Below are 16,412 nucleotides of genomic sequence, written 5' to 3'. Positions count from 1 at the left end.
ATTTCAGCCAGCAAGTCATACCACCAGCTCTGTATAAACTCGTCCCCTTCATGACTGTGATGCAAGCCCTGCCCCTGTATTCATGCATCACAGTCATCACAGGGGTTATGTATAAACAAGCACACGCTACAGTTGTCCACGACTTATCCTCCAAGGCATCTGCTATATAATAATCTTCAGATTTACTTAAGTGTTATTAGTAGGTTACAGCAGTAAGCATTAGTTTGCTCAGTCAATTATGGCCAATTCGTTTTATATTGTTTAATAGTTAAATAAATAGATAAATGAAAAGCAAATTGTAACTGTACCGAAAATAATACCGAACCGTGACTTCAAAACCGAGGTACGTACCGAACCGTGGATTTTGTGTACCGTTACACGTCACTTACACCCCTAGTATCTACATATATGTAAAAAGGATTATCAAATCAAATTGATTTGCAAAGCCCACAATCACACGTTAATGTCCCCATGGGGGATTGCAGGTTTGAACAGACAGATGTAGTACACGGTAAGAATAAATATATATATACGGTATATACAGCACTATTGTACATGCTATCATACATAGTTATATGGGTTATATGCATCTACCTAAAGATGAACCTAAAATGTGTTTCTGACAAAAAATGTAACTAAGTTTGATATGATATTTCTGGATTCTGAGTCATTTGATCTGCAACATGCAACTAGTTTGACAGTTTGATCTGAATTTCGTTAGACGGTACAGGCTTGTGCACCATTACTAGAAGTACGATAATTATCGTATTTGTACGATAAAAGTTCCTCACTTGTTACAGGCACAGAAACAGCCCGTTGAGAACAGGACTGAAACAGAGGGGTATAGAAGGCAGCTGTTAGAATGCATAATCTGAGTGTGTTCTATTTCTTCAGCAAAGGAAAATCTCAAGACATGTTTAGGGAACCTTAGAGACCTATCTTAACTTGTTGAAAAGGACTACAATATGGGACCTTTAATACTGCATGTTGGGACAGGGATGATACATAGATTATGATAATGTTGTACGATATGATTAGGATATATACAAATGGTTGTTATTTCTACTTGACCACAGGTACCCCAAGACGTGCTGCAGAAGCTTCTAGAAGCGCTCCAGGAGAACCACTATCAGGAAGATGAACAGTTTCTTGGAGCAGTTATGCCCCGATTGGGTATGTCCACACCACACACACACACACAGTAAAGAATTAGTTAAAACAGTTACACAATAATTAAATGGGTCACAACACAGATGAAAGTAAAGAAAAACAGTTTTCATTTCAGATGTATAGTGTATGTCGCTATTGTTGTGTTTTTTGTGTGCAGGCATTGGTATGGACACCTGTGTGATCCCTCTCAGACACGGAGGCCTTTCATTGGTCCAGACAACAGACTACATATACCCTATTGTGGATGACCCTTACATGATGGTAAGATAACTCCTGTCTCCTTGTGTCATTGTGTTGGCCCATATACACAGACCTCTTAGTACATTGCACAGACAGTAGATACCACTGTTAGAATCCTCCTATTATTATACCAGGGTCCGTATGTATAATGAATCTTCGATTAGAAGTGCTGATCTTAGACCAGTTTCAACCGGGATGCACCGATCCAATTCTGATATCGGGCCGATACTGACACAAATAGCTGGATCACGTGTTGGCTACAGATCCACGATCGATCCATTACAAACACATCATGCTTCACTGTATCCTCAGATACCCAAAGCCAGGTATCGGTATCGGGACTGAAAAAGTTGGACTGGTGTATCCCTAGTTCTAACGAATACAGTCGTATGATCATTTCTCTTTACTCATCATTACTCCCACTTCTGCCACATTTTCTTTCCTTCATTCTCAACCCCCGCCTCTGTAGGGTCGAATCGCTTGTGCCAACGTTCTAAGTGACCTGTATGCGATGGGAGTGACGGAATGTGACAACATGCTGATGCTCCTGGGAGTCAGCAACAAAATGTCAGAGAAGGTGAGGAGAACACGCAGTCATCAGATGCAGTCACCACACCCTTTGGATCTGCAGCCGCGTACTGTAGCCGTCTGCAAGGAATCTGCAGGAGTTCTCTGCATGAAGGATTCACATAAATACAAACATGTAGCAGGGATTTCCTCGCAGGTCTGCAAGCATTAAAGCATTCCGTCTCCAGACGGATTTCAGTCAATTTGATTTTGAGTTCCGTCAATTTGATTTGGAGTCTGATGGAATTGGCTACCTGGTATAATATGATTTGTAGATGCATACAGATTGAAACAAAATTTAGCCAATCAGAGGCGTCAAATATCATGAAAAAGGGCATTTTCTTTCTATCGCGGCGGGGCCGCACCAAGCAGTCATTTGCGACTGCGAGTTGCGGAGCAATAATGGCAGGACGCACGCAGCTAACGCTCTATAAATATACAGTGGAGGTTAAAATAAGAATGACTTTGCCTGAAAAAAAATAGTTTAGTCAGGAGATGTTTTCACGGAGATGACGCACCCCCGCAGGAATCGACTTTACCATAAATCATAGGCTGATATACGCTACATTCTCTTTAAACATATAAATGTTACAGGACAAAAGTAATAGATTTAATCACTTTTATTCTTTTAAACTTGGTCTGACCGACCTTCAGCATATATAGACCATGAACAGGCAGTAGATCCAGTAGTAGAAACGCATGTCAGAAAACACGAGTGCTCCTATTGTCCTAAATGTTACAGGACCGTTTTAAAATGCTATTGCTGGGCTGTACAGTCGACTGTGATTGTGCACGCAGTCACAGCTTGTAGATGCCAGTCTGATTAGCTACTAGGCTAAAAATGAAGAAAACCATCAGTAACGTTAGTATTGCATCATATTTTCGACGTGTTGGACCTAGTGAGCCGTCTAATGAAAATGTGACAGAGAACAGTGAGCCAGCAGTGGCAGTAGCCACCGTTACAGGTATGGCTAACATCGTTAGCGACAGCAACGTGGCTAGCTCTAGTATCGTTAGCACCGAGTCTGCAGACGTCGACGTTACTAGGGAAGAAGATGAAGATGGCGAGATAGCTGCACTCGCCACCACTGTCGCAACTAAAAAGGTCCACAAGTTCAGGTCGGATTAGGGATGGGAATCGAAAACCGGTTCCCGTTGGGAACCGGTTCCTAATTGGCCGATGCCTGGAACCGTGTGGCTCCTGTGACTTTCGATTCCCTTAACGCTGCCAGGTTTTTCCTACAGTTGCGCGCGTTAGCATATAGCCATGGCAGACTGTATTTGATTCCTTAAGGGCTCGAAATTGCCTGGCTTTTGGTCATATGCTCCCGAAATGCTCCCGCTGTTTGGCTACTTCTATGTGCAGTGAAAACTACTTGAATGCTTTAGAACATAGTCATTGATTTAGTTTAGGTTGAGCTAAAATTAGCCGCGGAGCTATCGCTAGCTAACGTGAGCTAACGCTATTTAATCAAGCTCACAAAGAGAGATAAACAGCTGACAGCGGATAGTACAGGTACAAATACAATAAAACAGCGGGTGGGGACTGTTGTGTAAACATTGTACTCTTTAGTTCACATATAATAAGAGCCGGATTGTTTATTTACAAAGTCTCTACTCTGAGTCCGTCAGACAGGAAGTACCATGGTGCAACATACAAATGTGTCCGTGTAGCAACACAAGCCAATACCTACAGGACAGGGGCCCGGGGAGGGAGCTCTGTGTGTCTGTGTGTGTGTGTGTGTGTGAGACAGAAGTCAGAGGAATAACGACTGTTATTCAATAGATTAAATTAGTTTAAGAATAAAAAAATAAATACATTTTAAGAGAATCTCAAATACATTATTTTATTTAAGTGTAGGCTATAGTTAATGTTTTATTTTTTACAGTTTTTGTATTTTTCTGACATGGTAAATGGCTGCTTTTTTATATAGCGCTTTTATCCAAAGCGCTTTACAATTTGTTCCTTACATTTTACCCAATCACTCACACATTCACACAACGACGGCGGAGGCAACCATGCAAGGTGCCAACCTGCTCATCGGGAGCAGTTAGGGGTTAAGTGTCTTGCTCAAGGACACATCGACACGCTGCCCGGGAGGAGCGGGAATCGAACCGGGAACCTCCGGATTGCCAGAAGACTGCTCTACCTCCCGAGCCACTGTCGCCCCTGACATGGGGGCTCAACAATAAATGACAATCAGAAATGTCAAGTTGCATGTTGTTATTCTAACCAGCTTAGTTCTGTTGCATTTCCAATTTATTTATTTAAATTATAAATTGATCAGGTATCGATAAGAGAATCGATAAAGAATCGAATCGATAAGCAGAATCGATAATGGAATCGTATCGATAAAATCCTATCAATTCCCATCCCTAGGTCGGATTGGCTCAAACTATTCCCCTGGCTAGTATTTGAGAATGACCTAATTTTTGCAAGTACTACAAGGGACAGAAGCAGGTGGGGAAAACTGCGTTTGTAACGGGAAATCCCAATTTAAAAAAAGATGGCTTAACTAAACACAGTATGTTCTATCGACACACCGTCCGTGAAGTTTGGGCCACTCATTACTCTTCACAAGAAGAACGGCGTTGATATAAATCCAACATACGACAACCATGTCAGGTAATATTTTTTCAATAATAGTAATACCTTGCATTTAAATTATTTTAGTTTTTCTAAATGCTACCCAAAACAATGTAATGGCATCTTAGGATGTGAGTGTACCATTATTAGTAATGTAATTGCATGTGGTGTGTCATCATGTTATGTGACTATAATATGTACATCATACCATAGTAGGCCTCTCAATTCTTAAAAAAAAAGTCATAAACATTAATTGGCATAGATCTCTTATCAACGGCCCAACACATTGAACACTTTAGGCACACACTGAAACCAGTAACATCACAAATATGAAGCAGGTAATTGCCCATAAAAATAATAAACCTTTCATGGGGTTATTTACAATAATAATAATTCATTTTATTTCTAAAGCACTTTTCATTGTGAAACAAAGGTATGCAGAGTTTCTTGTACTCCTGATTAATGCAATGGTGTGTTGTGATGATCTCATTCAAGGAGCACTACAAGCGCACACACACACACACATTGTTGTTTTTGTTCTATTAGTGATTTACACACTCAGTTGGTTCATTATAAAAGATACAAACCTGAAAACAAAAGCACTTAAATGTTAAATAAAAGGACCACAGTAATGAGGCAGGAGGAACATATTATTTTGCACTATAATGGTAAAATTGTTATTTAAAAAAGTGCCCCTAAAAAATATTCTGTGGCCCTAAATTGTTCATTTAGGGGCACCCGTGCCCCTAGTGAAAAAGCTTATCGTACAGCCCTGTATTGTTTTACTGTATTTGCCCTATACACAATACATAATTTGAACTATACACAATACATAATTTCAACTATACACAATACATAATTTCAACTATACACAATACATCATTTGAACTATAGACGATACATAATTTGAACTATACACAATACTGAATTTGAACTATAGGCTACATAATTTGAACTATACACAATACTGAATTTGAACTATAGACGATACATAATTTGAACTATACACAATACTGAATTTGAACTATAGACAATACTGAATTTGAACTATACACAATACTGAAAAGTTACAGTATGTAGATTTGTTTATTTGTATGACAAAGTCAGTCAACCCTTGCAATCAGTTTCATTTAATGCATTTAAAACAGCATTGATATTACGTAAAAGCAAACTGGCAATAGAAAAGATGTTAAATGATCTAGTTCCCAAACGCTAACGCTATTAAATAAAAATATATAGTGGAGGTTAAAATAAGAATATGACAGCCTGAAAAAAAGTTCAGTCAGGAGATTTTTTTTGCTTTAATCCCTGGGTCTGGAAAACACCAGAAATGTGTGGTTTTGAAAATTAAAAGGAACGGAGACACAAAATGTATGAGAAGATTTGAAAACATCCTGGTGGTTGAGACTGTGTGCCACTAAGTAGACTATTAGTTATTAGTAATATTATTAATCAAAGGCTTAAAACAATACAAAATTAAACCAAAAATGTAGGTGTTGAAAAGCATAGCTTTATTTTTTATTAAATTAAATTAAATAAAAAAAATCAACTGTAAAATATGTAGAAAGATATTATGATATTGATATTATGTTTATCACCCATGAAATAACCCAGGATGAAAACCTAGATTTGCTGAGCACGGATGCTCTTTATCATCAACGCCCTGCTTCACTTCTCACACAGTTACATACATTCACACCTGGGAGCTGCCCCAGTACCACAGTCTTGACACTAAAGCAAGGCTTTTCACCTGGGAATTTCAAAATAGACTACCCAGAGTAAAACACCGGAGCGTGTTTATTGCAGGGGGGGGGGGGGGGGGGGGGGGGAAACCTCAGAGTAGAGAGACTATTTTTTTTGTTTGTCTTTCTATATTTTTCCGCCCATGTCATATACAAAGGTCTGATGACCTAATACAAAATACCTGGACCGGGCTGTTATGAAGCCAGCCCGTCCAGTAAGTGCTTTAACACTGAGTGCCAGCAGGGGGCGCACGATTTAGCGCTTGAGTGCCAGCGCTTAAGTCAATGAGAGGGCGAGCACATTTGCGAACGCATAAACTATATCTTAAATTATGGCTATGTGTCTAATACGCCCGTCGCTTATCAATGACGTGCTTGCAGTCAACATGTACGAAACGGATTGTTTTTTCATCAGTACATTTCCGTTTTATAGCATTTTGAAAAACGCTCGTTTTGGGAAATTTACAGAAAAAAAATAGATTCTGCAGGAATCGCCTTTTAGTGGAATACACAAAACACGTTGTAATTTTTCGGCCTATTTATGAATCGTTTTCAAATATACGCTAGATTATCGATAGTATATGTGTACTTATGCACGCTAGAGAAGCGGGCTGAAAAATCGATTATCTATTTCCTGATCAGCACACACACACACACATATAGGGGACACGTTGAGATATATGTGAAAAAAACTGATTACCCCAAGACTGGTAAAATAGATTCCTTACCTCAGATCAGATGTTCCAAAAAGATTATCCCAATTCCTGATCGCCATTCCAAATATCGATCGTGTTTATTGATTCAACGCTGGGTACTCGAAACACATAATCCACGCTGTTCTGAGGGACCACAATGAGTCCGATCGGCTCTGGTTACATGCCTGAGAAGTAAAATGTGGATTCCGGATTTTTCTTTTCTCATCCATTTTCATTGAGTCCATTCCAATGCGTGCATTACCATCCGGGAGACGATAGGGGGCGGTATTTTCCCTGTTCGAGGCCAGATACAGTCCCAATGGTAACGTGAGGCTAGATTGATGAAAAATTCATGGAAATCGCTAATAAAAGAAATAACGATTAAATACAGAGATTTCTCATCATTGGCACTCAACGCATGGCATGAACTAACAAGATTTCTCGTGGCTGGCACTCAAAGTGTTAAGCACAGGTCCCGGTAGGTAAGAAATAATACAAATGCGTTTTCCAAAAGTAAAATGATATTTATTTATAATGGGGATTGAAACATACAGCAACACAATCGGGGGAAAAGGTAAGGGGAGAACTAACAAGGTAAGTATAAAATGGACAAACAGACAACACTAAGTATCAAATGATAAGGCCAACAATATAGATATGCTCCCACACGATAGTGGCAATTGGCACAGAGGCCAATCTATATATATATATGCACCCTGGTAGCAACGCTAGCACAGACACCTACCAGGTAGCAGTGTGAACAGGATGAACACACAGTCCCATACAATAATGGAGACAAGGCCAATACAATCGAACCCACACAATAGTGGAATTAATCACAGTTCCACAACAGTGGCAAACAAAGGCAACCTCCAACACAGTAGTCACTGGCAAATTACACAATGAGGCGCCAGGATGTGTGTGTCTTGTCAGGCTTTATCCACCCGCCCCTCGAGGCTGCTGCCGTCTGCTGCCACTCATCAGGCAATCAGCACTCTTCAGTGTAGGGACGGGCGTTACCTGACAAAGAAAGAAAGGAACAGACATTAACACATTAGTGCCACGGACGCGTTTTGTCGTTAGTTCATGCCGACCTTTGAGTGCCCCCGACGCTATATAGCGTTTGTTTGTCGTTATTTTTTTATTGGCGATTTGAATTCATATTTCATCAATCGAGCCTCGGGTTAGTGCTGCAGAGTCTCTCTGAGCTCAATTGGGAAGATACCGCCCCCTATCGTCTCTCCCTGTGTAACTGCACCCCATTACTTTACACTGATGCAGGGGGAGTGGCCAGTTTGCTCATTTTACTTTTCCGTCAAGCCAACTGAAGGATTGATCGATTGTGCTCGCCGGCCCGGAAAACGCGTGGATTATGTATTTACAGGACCCATTGACACTGTAATCAATAAGCATGATCGATATTTGGAATGGCGATCAGGAATTGGAATAATCTGTTTGGATAACATCTGATCTCGGGTAAGGAATTTATTTTACCAGTCTTAGGATAATCAGAGCTTTTTTCACAGATATATCAGCGTTTGCCCTATGCGTGTGTGTGTGTGTGGCTGTGATCGCTGATGAGGAAATGAGAGAATCGATTTTTCAGCCCGCCTCTATAGCGTGCATAAGTACACATATACTATCGATAATCTAGCGTTTATTTGAAAACGATTAATAAATAGGCCGAAAAATTACAACGTTTTTGTGTATGCTAGAATATTCCAGTAAATGCCTTTATCACGGAATCTATATATATTCCTTTTCAAAATGCTATAAAACGAAAATGAACAGATAAAAAAAAAACAATCCGTTTCGACAATGTTGACTGCAAACAAGTCATTGATAAACGACAGGCAGATTAGACACATAATTTAAGAGAGAGATTATGCGTTCACAACGCTATCATTGAAGTGGGTCCTGGCATTTAACCATGTTTCCCATGTTAATGGCTGGCACTCAAACTGTTTAATACCATGACACACACACCACATACAAATAACACATATTACATATACTAACCTGATGTTTACATGGTGTTACAAATATGGCAATAATGATGATGAACAACCTACGTACGTGACAGTCCATCCCCCAATTTAGTCATTATGCCAATTCCCTTCCTGGTCATTGCGCACATTGCCCTACTGTCAGTTTGCGGAGGGTGTAGACCAGGGGTGCCCAACCTTTTTTGAACCAAGATCTACTTTTTTATTTACCACCTAGCCCGAGAGCTACCAGCCAAAATTGTATATTGTAAGCCGTCATTTGAGGCTTTATAAAAGCAGCATAATGAACACAAATCTGTCAGTGCCGAGTCCGACCTCATCTTAAATAACAAACAGCATTGCTTGTTGTAGTTAACACTTTGGCTGCCGGAAAACGCCTAAACACGTCATTCCCGGCCATGCTCAAGTTGCCGAAGACGCTTTACAGCGTCTTTAATATCAATATTTCAAAAATCTGGGATCGGATTCATATTTCCCCTCCGCTGGCCTGAGATCCACCAGGAGGACCCACTGAGCTCTCTGGCGGTTCAGGAGCGCCATCTGGTGGCCGATCGGCGCAATCGCTTAACAGGAAGTGCCGTAGAGGTTGTGCTGGTCGGCCGTATTACTTCCGGGCACTCGCTATAGGTCCCGAGGCTCGATCTCGACACACTACATAGCGATCGATTGCCAATAACTCGATAAACAACATGATTTGGACGTATATACCATTATACAAGCTGGAGATGGACCGGGTAAATCGACATCCCATAATGGTAAAATTTCTACTCTACGATGATCGCCCAACGGCGCGCAGAGACTGGGGTGAGTTTTAGCGTGTAAAATTACCGTCTTCGATACTAACTGCTATTATCAACATTTGACCCACATTAGATGATTGGTATAACGCTGCCCACGGAATTATAAACGCCCCCTAGCCCATCCGGTCAACATCAGATGACGTGTAGTAACTTCTAGAAGTACGTCTAGTTGGAATTTTTTATATCGCGCTGATTGCCATAAAACTGTATTGCATCATCAATATAATGTATTTGGGGCTATAGATCACGTTCTGGAGAAAGCTGCAGAAAGAGATGAAAACATACTTATACATTAGACCATACTTTACTATGAATATGTGAATGAAAAAGTTTAACGTTGCTACACAATGAACAATACATATAGGACTTTGAATGGGCCCTAATAATGGCAATGTAGCAATAGAATTTAAAAAGTTATAGCCCTGCAAAGAAGGGGACTTTCTCCATAGACAAATAGAGCCGGCAACCTACGGTTGATAATGAATTTAACCCATGGCAGCCAAAGTGTTAACAAGGAGAGGAAGAGTTGATTTTATTTTATTTTTAAAAAAATTTTAATAATCAAATTTTATTAATCAAGATCTACTTGAAATCAGCCTGCGATCTACCTGTCGATCGCGATCGACTGGTTGGGCACCACTGGTGTAGACTTTCACATGCCTCCTCTGTCGGTCTGGGGAGGGTATAGACTTTCACATGCCGCCTCTGTCGGTCTGGGGAGGGTGTAGACTACCACATGGCACATGCCTCCTCTGTCAGTCTGGGGAGGGTGTAGACTTTCACATGCCTCCTCTGTCGGTCTGGGGAGGGTGTAGACTACCACATGGCACATGCCTCCTCTGTCAGTCTGGGGAGGGTGTAGACTTTCACATGCCTCCTCTGTCGGTCTGGGGAGGGTGTAGACTACCACATGGCACATGCCTCCTCTGTCAGTCTGGGGAGGGTGTAGACTTTCACATGCCTCCTCTGTCAGTCTGGGGAGGGTGTAGACTTTCACATGCCTCCTCTGTCAGTCTGGGGAGGGTGTAGACTTTCACATGCCTCCTCTGTCGGTCTGGGGAAGGTGTAGACTACCACATGGCACATGCCTCCTCTGTCAGTCTGGGGAGGGTGTAGACTTTCACATGCCTCCTCTGTCGGTCTGGGGAGGGTGTAGACTACCACATGCCTCCTCCGATACAAGACGCCAGCCGCTTTGTTCCCCTGACAGCGAGAAGTTTCACTGCGAGAATGTAACGTGTGCGAAGGTTCATGCTATCTCCCCCCTGCTGAACAGGCGCCCCGACCGACCAGTAGGAGTCGCTGTTTGCAATGACCAGGACTCATACCCCACCGGCTTCCTCAGGCGAACACTTCCAATTGTGTTTGTAGGGACGACTGACCAAGCCGGAGGTACCACTGACAGCTGGATTCGAACCGAGATGAGTCTCTGCGATGGTAGGCGAGTGCTTAGACCTCTGCGCTACCCAGCCGCCTGTAGAGAAAGACTCTTGTAGAAACAGTCAGTCACCCCCCCAGTCAGTAGTCTATCTTGAAGTGCTCCAGTGTTTTACTCTGGGTAGTCTACCTTGAAGTGCTCCAGTGTTTTACTCTGGGTAGTCTACCTTGAAGTGCCCTGCTCCAGTGTTTACTCTGGGTAGTCTATCTTGAAGTGCTCCAGTGTTTACTCTGGGTAGTCTATCTTGAAGTGCTCCAGTGTTTTACTCTGGGTAGTCTACCTTGAAGTGCTCCAGTGTTTTACTCTGGGTAGTCTATCTTGAAGTGCTCCAGTGTTTTACTCTGGGTAGTCTATCTTGAAGTGCTCCAGTGTTTTACTCTGGGTAGTCTATCTTGAAGTGCTCCAGTGTTTTACTCTGGGTAGTCTACCTTGAAGTCCCCTGCTCCAGTGTTTTACTCTGGGTAGTCTACCTTGAAGTGCTCCAGTGTTTTACTCTGGGTAGTCTACCTTGAAGTGCCCTGCTCCAGTGTTTACTCTGGGTAGTCTATCTTGAAGTGCTCCAGTGTTTTACTCTGGGTAGTCTATCTTGAAGTGCTCCAGTGTTTTACTCTGGGTAGTCTATCTTGAAGTGCTCCAGTGTTTTACTCTGGGTAGTCTATCTTGAAGTGCTCCAGTGTTTTACTCTGGGTAGTCTACCTTGAAGTGCTCCAGTGTTTTACTCTGGGTAGTCTATCTTGAAGTCCCCTGCTCCAGTGTTTTACTCTGGGTAGTCTATCTTGAAGTGCTCCAGTGTTTTACTCTGGGTAGTCCATCTTGAAGTCCCCTGCTCCAGTGTTTTACTCTGGGTAGTCTATCTTGAAGTGCTCCAGTGTTTTACTCTGGGTAGTCCATCTTGAAGTCCCCTGCTCCAGTGTTTACTCTGGGTAGTCTATCTTGAAGTGCTCCAGTGTTTTACTCTGGGTAGTCCATCTTGAAGTCCCCTGCTCCAGTGTTTTACTCTGGGTAGTCTATCTTGAAGTGCTCCAGTGTTTTACTCTGGGTAGTCCATCTTGAAGTCCCCTGCTCCAGTGTTTTACTCTGGGTAGTCTATCTTGAAGTGCCCAGGTGAAAAGTCTCCTTATCCATACTGTCTTCTGCTGTTTAAAGCCCTCCTATTTGAAAGCATGTTGGACTTCAAGTTCACACTGACCACTGAGCAACTCCACTGGAGCGGTTGGGGGGTAAGTGCCTTGTTCAAGGAGCAGTATTGAGTGACGGGAGACCGCTATTCATTCACTTTCCCTCCCAGAGTTTTCCTGCCGGTCCAGGGGATCGAACCGGCGACCTTTCGGACGTAAGATAGTTTGCTAATGTTTGGGCCAGCGCTGCCCCAAGGTGTATACAGGGTATCTGTGGGGTATTAAAAAGTCTTAAATTCCCAATTCTCAATTTAAGGCCTTTAAGGTGTTAAAAAGTCTTAATTTTTTTTAATTGGGCGGCAGCCCCGCTGTCGGGAGATTAAATAATATTAAATATATGAATTATTTTTTTTTCACTTTTTTTTAAATTATATACAACAAACACAACATTGACATAAACAATAATAATAATAATAATAATAATAATAATAATAATAATAATAATAATAATAATAATAATAATAATAATAATAATAATAATGACAAGACAATACAAATAATAAATACAGACTTAAAACTTGAGTACAAAATATAAAGAACCAAAAAAATACTAAATATAGAATATAGAGTACAAAAACACTATAAACAACACAAAGACCGCCGGATCCCCTCAGACCGACACAAGCGGTCACTTCAAACACAATGGAAAGAACACTTTAACACTTTCAGAGCCAGCCGTGTTTTCCTTTTTACCCCCTTGAATGCCCAGCAACCACTTCAATGTTAACGTTAATATCGCCTAATCTATGTTTTAAATTATGGCTATGTGTCTAATCTGCCCGTCGCATTATCAATGACCCATTTCCAGTCAACATTGTCGAAGCGGATTGTTTTTTTATCGGTTCATTTCCGTTTGATAGCATTTTGAAAAGCCCTCATTTTCAAGAAGAAGAAAAAAGATTCCCTGATAAACGCTGATGTACTGTAATATTCTAGAACGTTGTCATTGTTCAGCCTATTTATGAATCGTTTTAAAAAAAAACGCTAGATTATCGATAGTATATGTGTACGTATGCACGCTGGTGCCGCAAGCTGTAAATAGATTCTCTTATTTCCTGATCACTCGCACAGTCAAAACAGCCATATCACATATAGGGGGAAAGCTTATATCTCCGTGAAAAAAGGTCTGATTATCCTAATACTGGTAAAATAGATTCCTTACCTGAGATCAGATGGTATCCAAATGGATTATTCCAATTCCTGATCGATCATTCCAAAAATGTATCCTTTTATTGATCCCACGCGTATACTGTAAAACAGCGTATACACGCTGTGCTGAGGGTCCAACATGAAGCTGATCGGCCCGGTTACATGCGTGAGAAGTAAAATGTGGAGTCCGGGTTTTTTTCCCCATGCATTTTCATTGAGTCCAATCCAAAAGGGTGAATTACCATCTGGGAGACGATAGGGGGCGCTTTTTTCACATCTGAGCCCCTGGGGTGGCTGATTTACCAACGGTAGACTCGGTTGATGAAATATGAATTCAGATCGCTAATAAAAAGAAAAAAAAAACAGAGAAAAGAACTCGGGTTGGGCAATCAAAGTGTTAAAGGAACGAGGAGGGAAAAAACTGTCACTTTAACACATTCCCTACCACCACTTTGATCATCTTATACCATTCTCTGCCAGTACTGTAAGTCTATGGAGATGTTCACCTTCTTTGCAGGGCTATAACTTTTTAAATTGTATTGCTAAATTGACATTACTATGGCCCATTCAACATCGATTATCTATCATTCAGGATGTAGGAACGTTTTACTTTTTCATTCACACATTCATACGAAAATACCGTCTAGAGTATAAATATGTTTTTATTGTTTTCTGCAGTAATTCCTAGAACGTGAGATATAGGCATAAATGCATATATTAGATGATCAAATGCCGTTCGATACCGATCGACGCTATATTAAAAATTTCAACTGTACATGGTCCTAAACGTTATGACTGATCATGCGCGGGTGAACGGGGGGGGGGTCGTTTATAATTCCGTGATCGTCGTTAAATGCTTCATGTAGAGCAGTGGTCACCAACCCGTCGATCTTGATCGACTGGTCGATCTTTGAGACTGTCCCTGTAGATCTTTCCATGAAAATAAAAAAATAAAAAAAAATGTTTTGTTTTTTTAGATCTTACCCTGAGAGTCCACATTACAGTTCTACTTTTGTTTTGATGTGAAAAGTGATGCTGCACTTAGCACTGACTGAGAAAGTACACATACAGTTCTACTTTTGTTTTGATGTGAAAATGATGCTGCACTTAGCACTGACTGCACTTAGCACTGACTGCACTTAGCACTGACTGAGAAAGTACACATTACAGTTCTACTTTATAAAATGCTAATTGTAAATATGTTTGTCAATGTTAATAATATGAGAAAGTCCACATTACAGTTCTACTTTTGTTTTGATGTGAAAAGTGATGCTGCATAAGATGACTGCACTTAGCACTGACTGAGAAAGTACATAATAGTTCTACTTTGACGTTTTAATGTTGGACCAAAGCATTGCATGTAATTAGAATACAGGCAAATAAGTCATTTAGTTTAAAGTACAATCTTGGCTGTCTTTTTCTCTCAACGCTTCAATAGGTAGATATTGCCTTCACCAACAAAAAAAAAAAAAGTGATCTTGGGCTTAAAATGGTTGGTGACCACTGATGTAGAGTATGGGTGATATATAGATCAGAGCAGTTTGTATGGATAATAATAAACACAAACGCTGAAACTCACGGCAACCTCTTAGCGCTGGGCGATGATACTGGAGCAAACGGATCCCAGTTATGTGATGGGGATCGAGGCGATCCATTTCCGGTTTGTATAATAATAATAACAGCCCAAATCATGTGGATTATTGAGTTATGGCAGCGATCCATATCCACGGTGTGTGGCTAGAGTCCTGGGATGATAAACGAGTGGCCGGACGGATTTAGGGGACGGACCGAGCTCCAACGGGCATATCCGGTTTGGCAACTCGCCGATCAGCCAGCAGGTGGCAGTATTGAAGCGTTGCAGAGTTGTGCTGGCTCAGACAGCATCAGACAATGATCCGTGAGTGAAATATGAATACCATGGCGAAAATATGAAATATGATCAGAATAACGTTGTACACCGTGATCTGGCAGAATTCGCATGAACTTGAAACCCGTTCTATGACGTTATTGGCGGAGAAAGTGTTCTTGTATAATTGTTGTGGTTCTTGTATAGTATAGTTTAGAAATAGCAAGCATAGCATAAGGATATAGAGTAAAAACTATATTGTATAGTAGTGTACATAGGACCCAGTGCCTTAATTCGTAGCTAACATTGTATTACATTTATCTCAGGACTTTAACATGTCTATTTTATCATGTCTATTGTATGTCTATTTTATTATCTTCTACTTATTTTATTTACTATTGTATTATTGCACAATCAAAGCGGGTATGGCCACCCGAATTTGACTGTATGCCCTGGTATGTATGTGACAAATAAACCTTGAATCTTGAATCTTGACCAACACCCCACCCCCAATCCACTGCTACATAGAGCTCTTGACCAACACCGCCGCAGCGGTCCACAAATCAATACCTGCTTGACTCACCCCAACCACTCGAGCAGACGATATCTCCAAATAAATAACGTCCAGCAGTGTCAGGGACCAGTGAATTACCGTGAGATTCTCAGGTTCTTTCCATCTCATAGCGATAAGCTTTTTGGCTGCTGTAACGCTTGCCAGAATAATTATTTTCTGTTGTATGGATGTTGGTAGTGAAGATATATCGTTTAGAAGTAGTGTTGCTGGCGGCTAAGTGGCGCAGTGGGCAAGGCGCTCGCCACTAGTGCAGGAGATGCTGGGTTCGAGCCCAGCTCTCGGCATTGCTACCAGCTTGGCTGGTCGTTCATACTAACACAATTGGTAGTGTTAGGGGTGGGAAAGCTGGTGGGTGGGTCGTTGTAAACAGCGACTCCTACAGTTCGGTCGGGGCGCCTACTCAGCGAGGAAATGATCTAA

General features: G+C 41.3%; 1 protein-coding gene across 1 annotated transcript in view; it reads left to right on the top strand.

The window, feature by feature from the left end:
- Window positions 1–16,412, top strand: part of sephs1 (selenophosphate synthetase 1) — a 43,718-nt gene that overhangs the window by 11,719 nt on the left and 15,587 nt on the right. The window contains exons 3-5 of the mRNA XM_084335609.1: window positions 1,077–1,173; window positions 1,328–1,431; window positions 1,880–1,987. Of these exons, the coding sequence (XP_084191735.1) occupies window positions 1,077–1,173; window positions 1,328–1,431; window positions 1,880–1,987 (309 nt within the window). The remainder of the gene's footprint in view (window positions 1–1,076; window positions 1,174–1,327; window positions 1,432–1,879; window positions 1,988–16,412) is intronic.

Source organism: Notolepis coatsorum (assembly GCF_963971535.1).
Source record: "Notolepis coatsorum genome assembly, chromosome: 18".
NCBI lineage: Eukaryota > Metazoa > Chordata > Actinopteri > Aulopiformes > Paralepididae > Notolepis > Notolepis coatsorum.
This window is presented reverse-complemented; position numbering and strand designations above follow the sequence as displayed.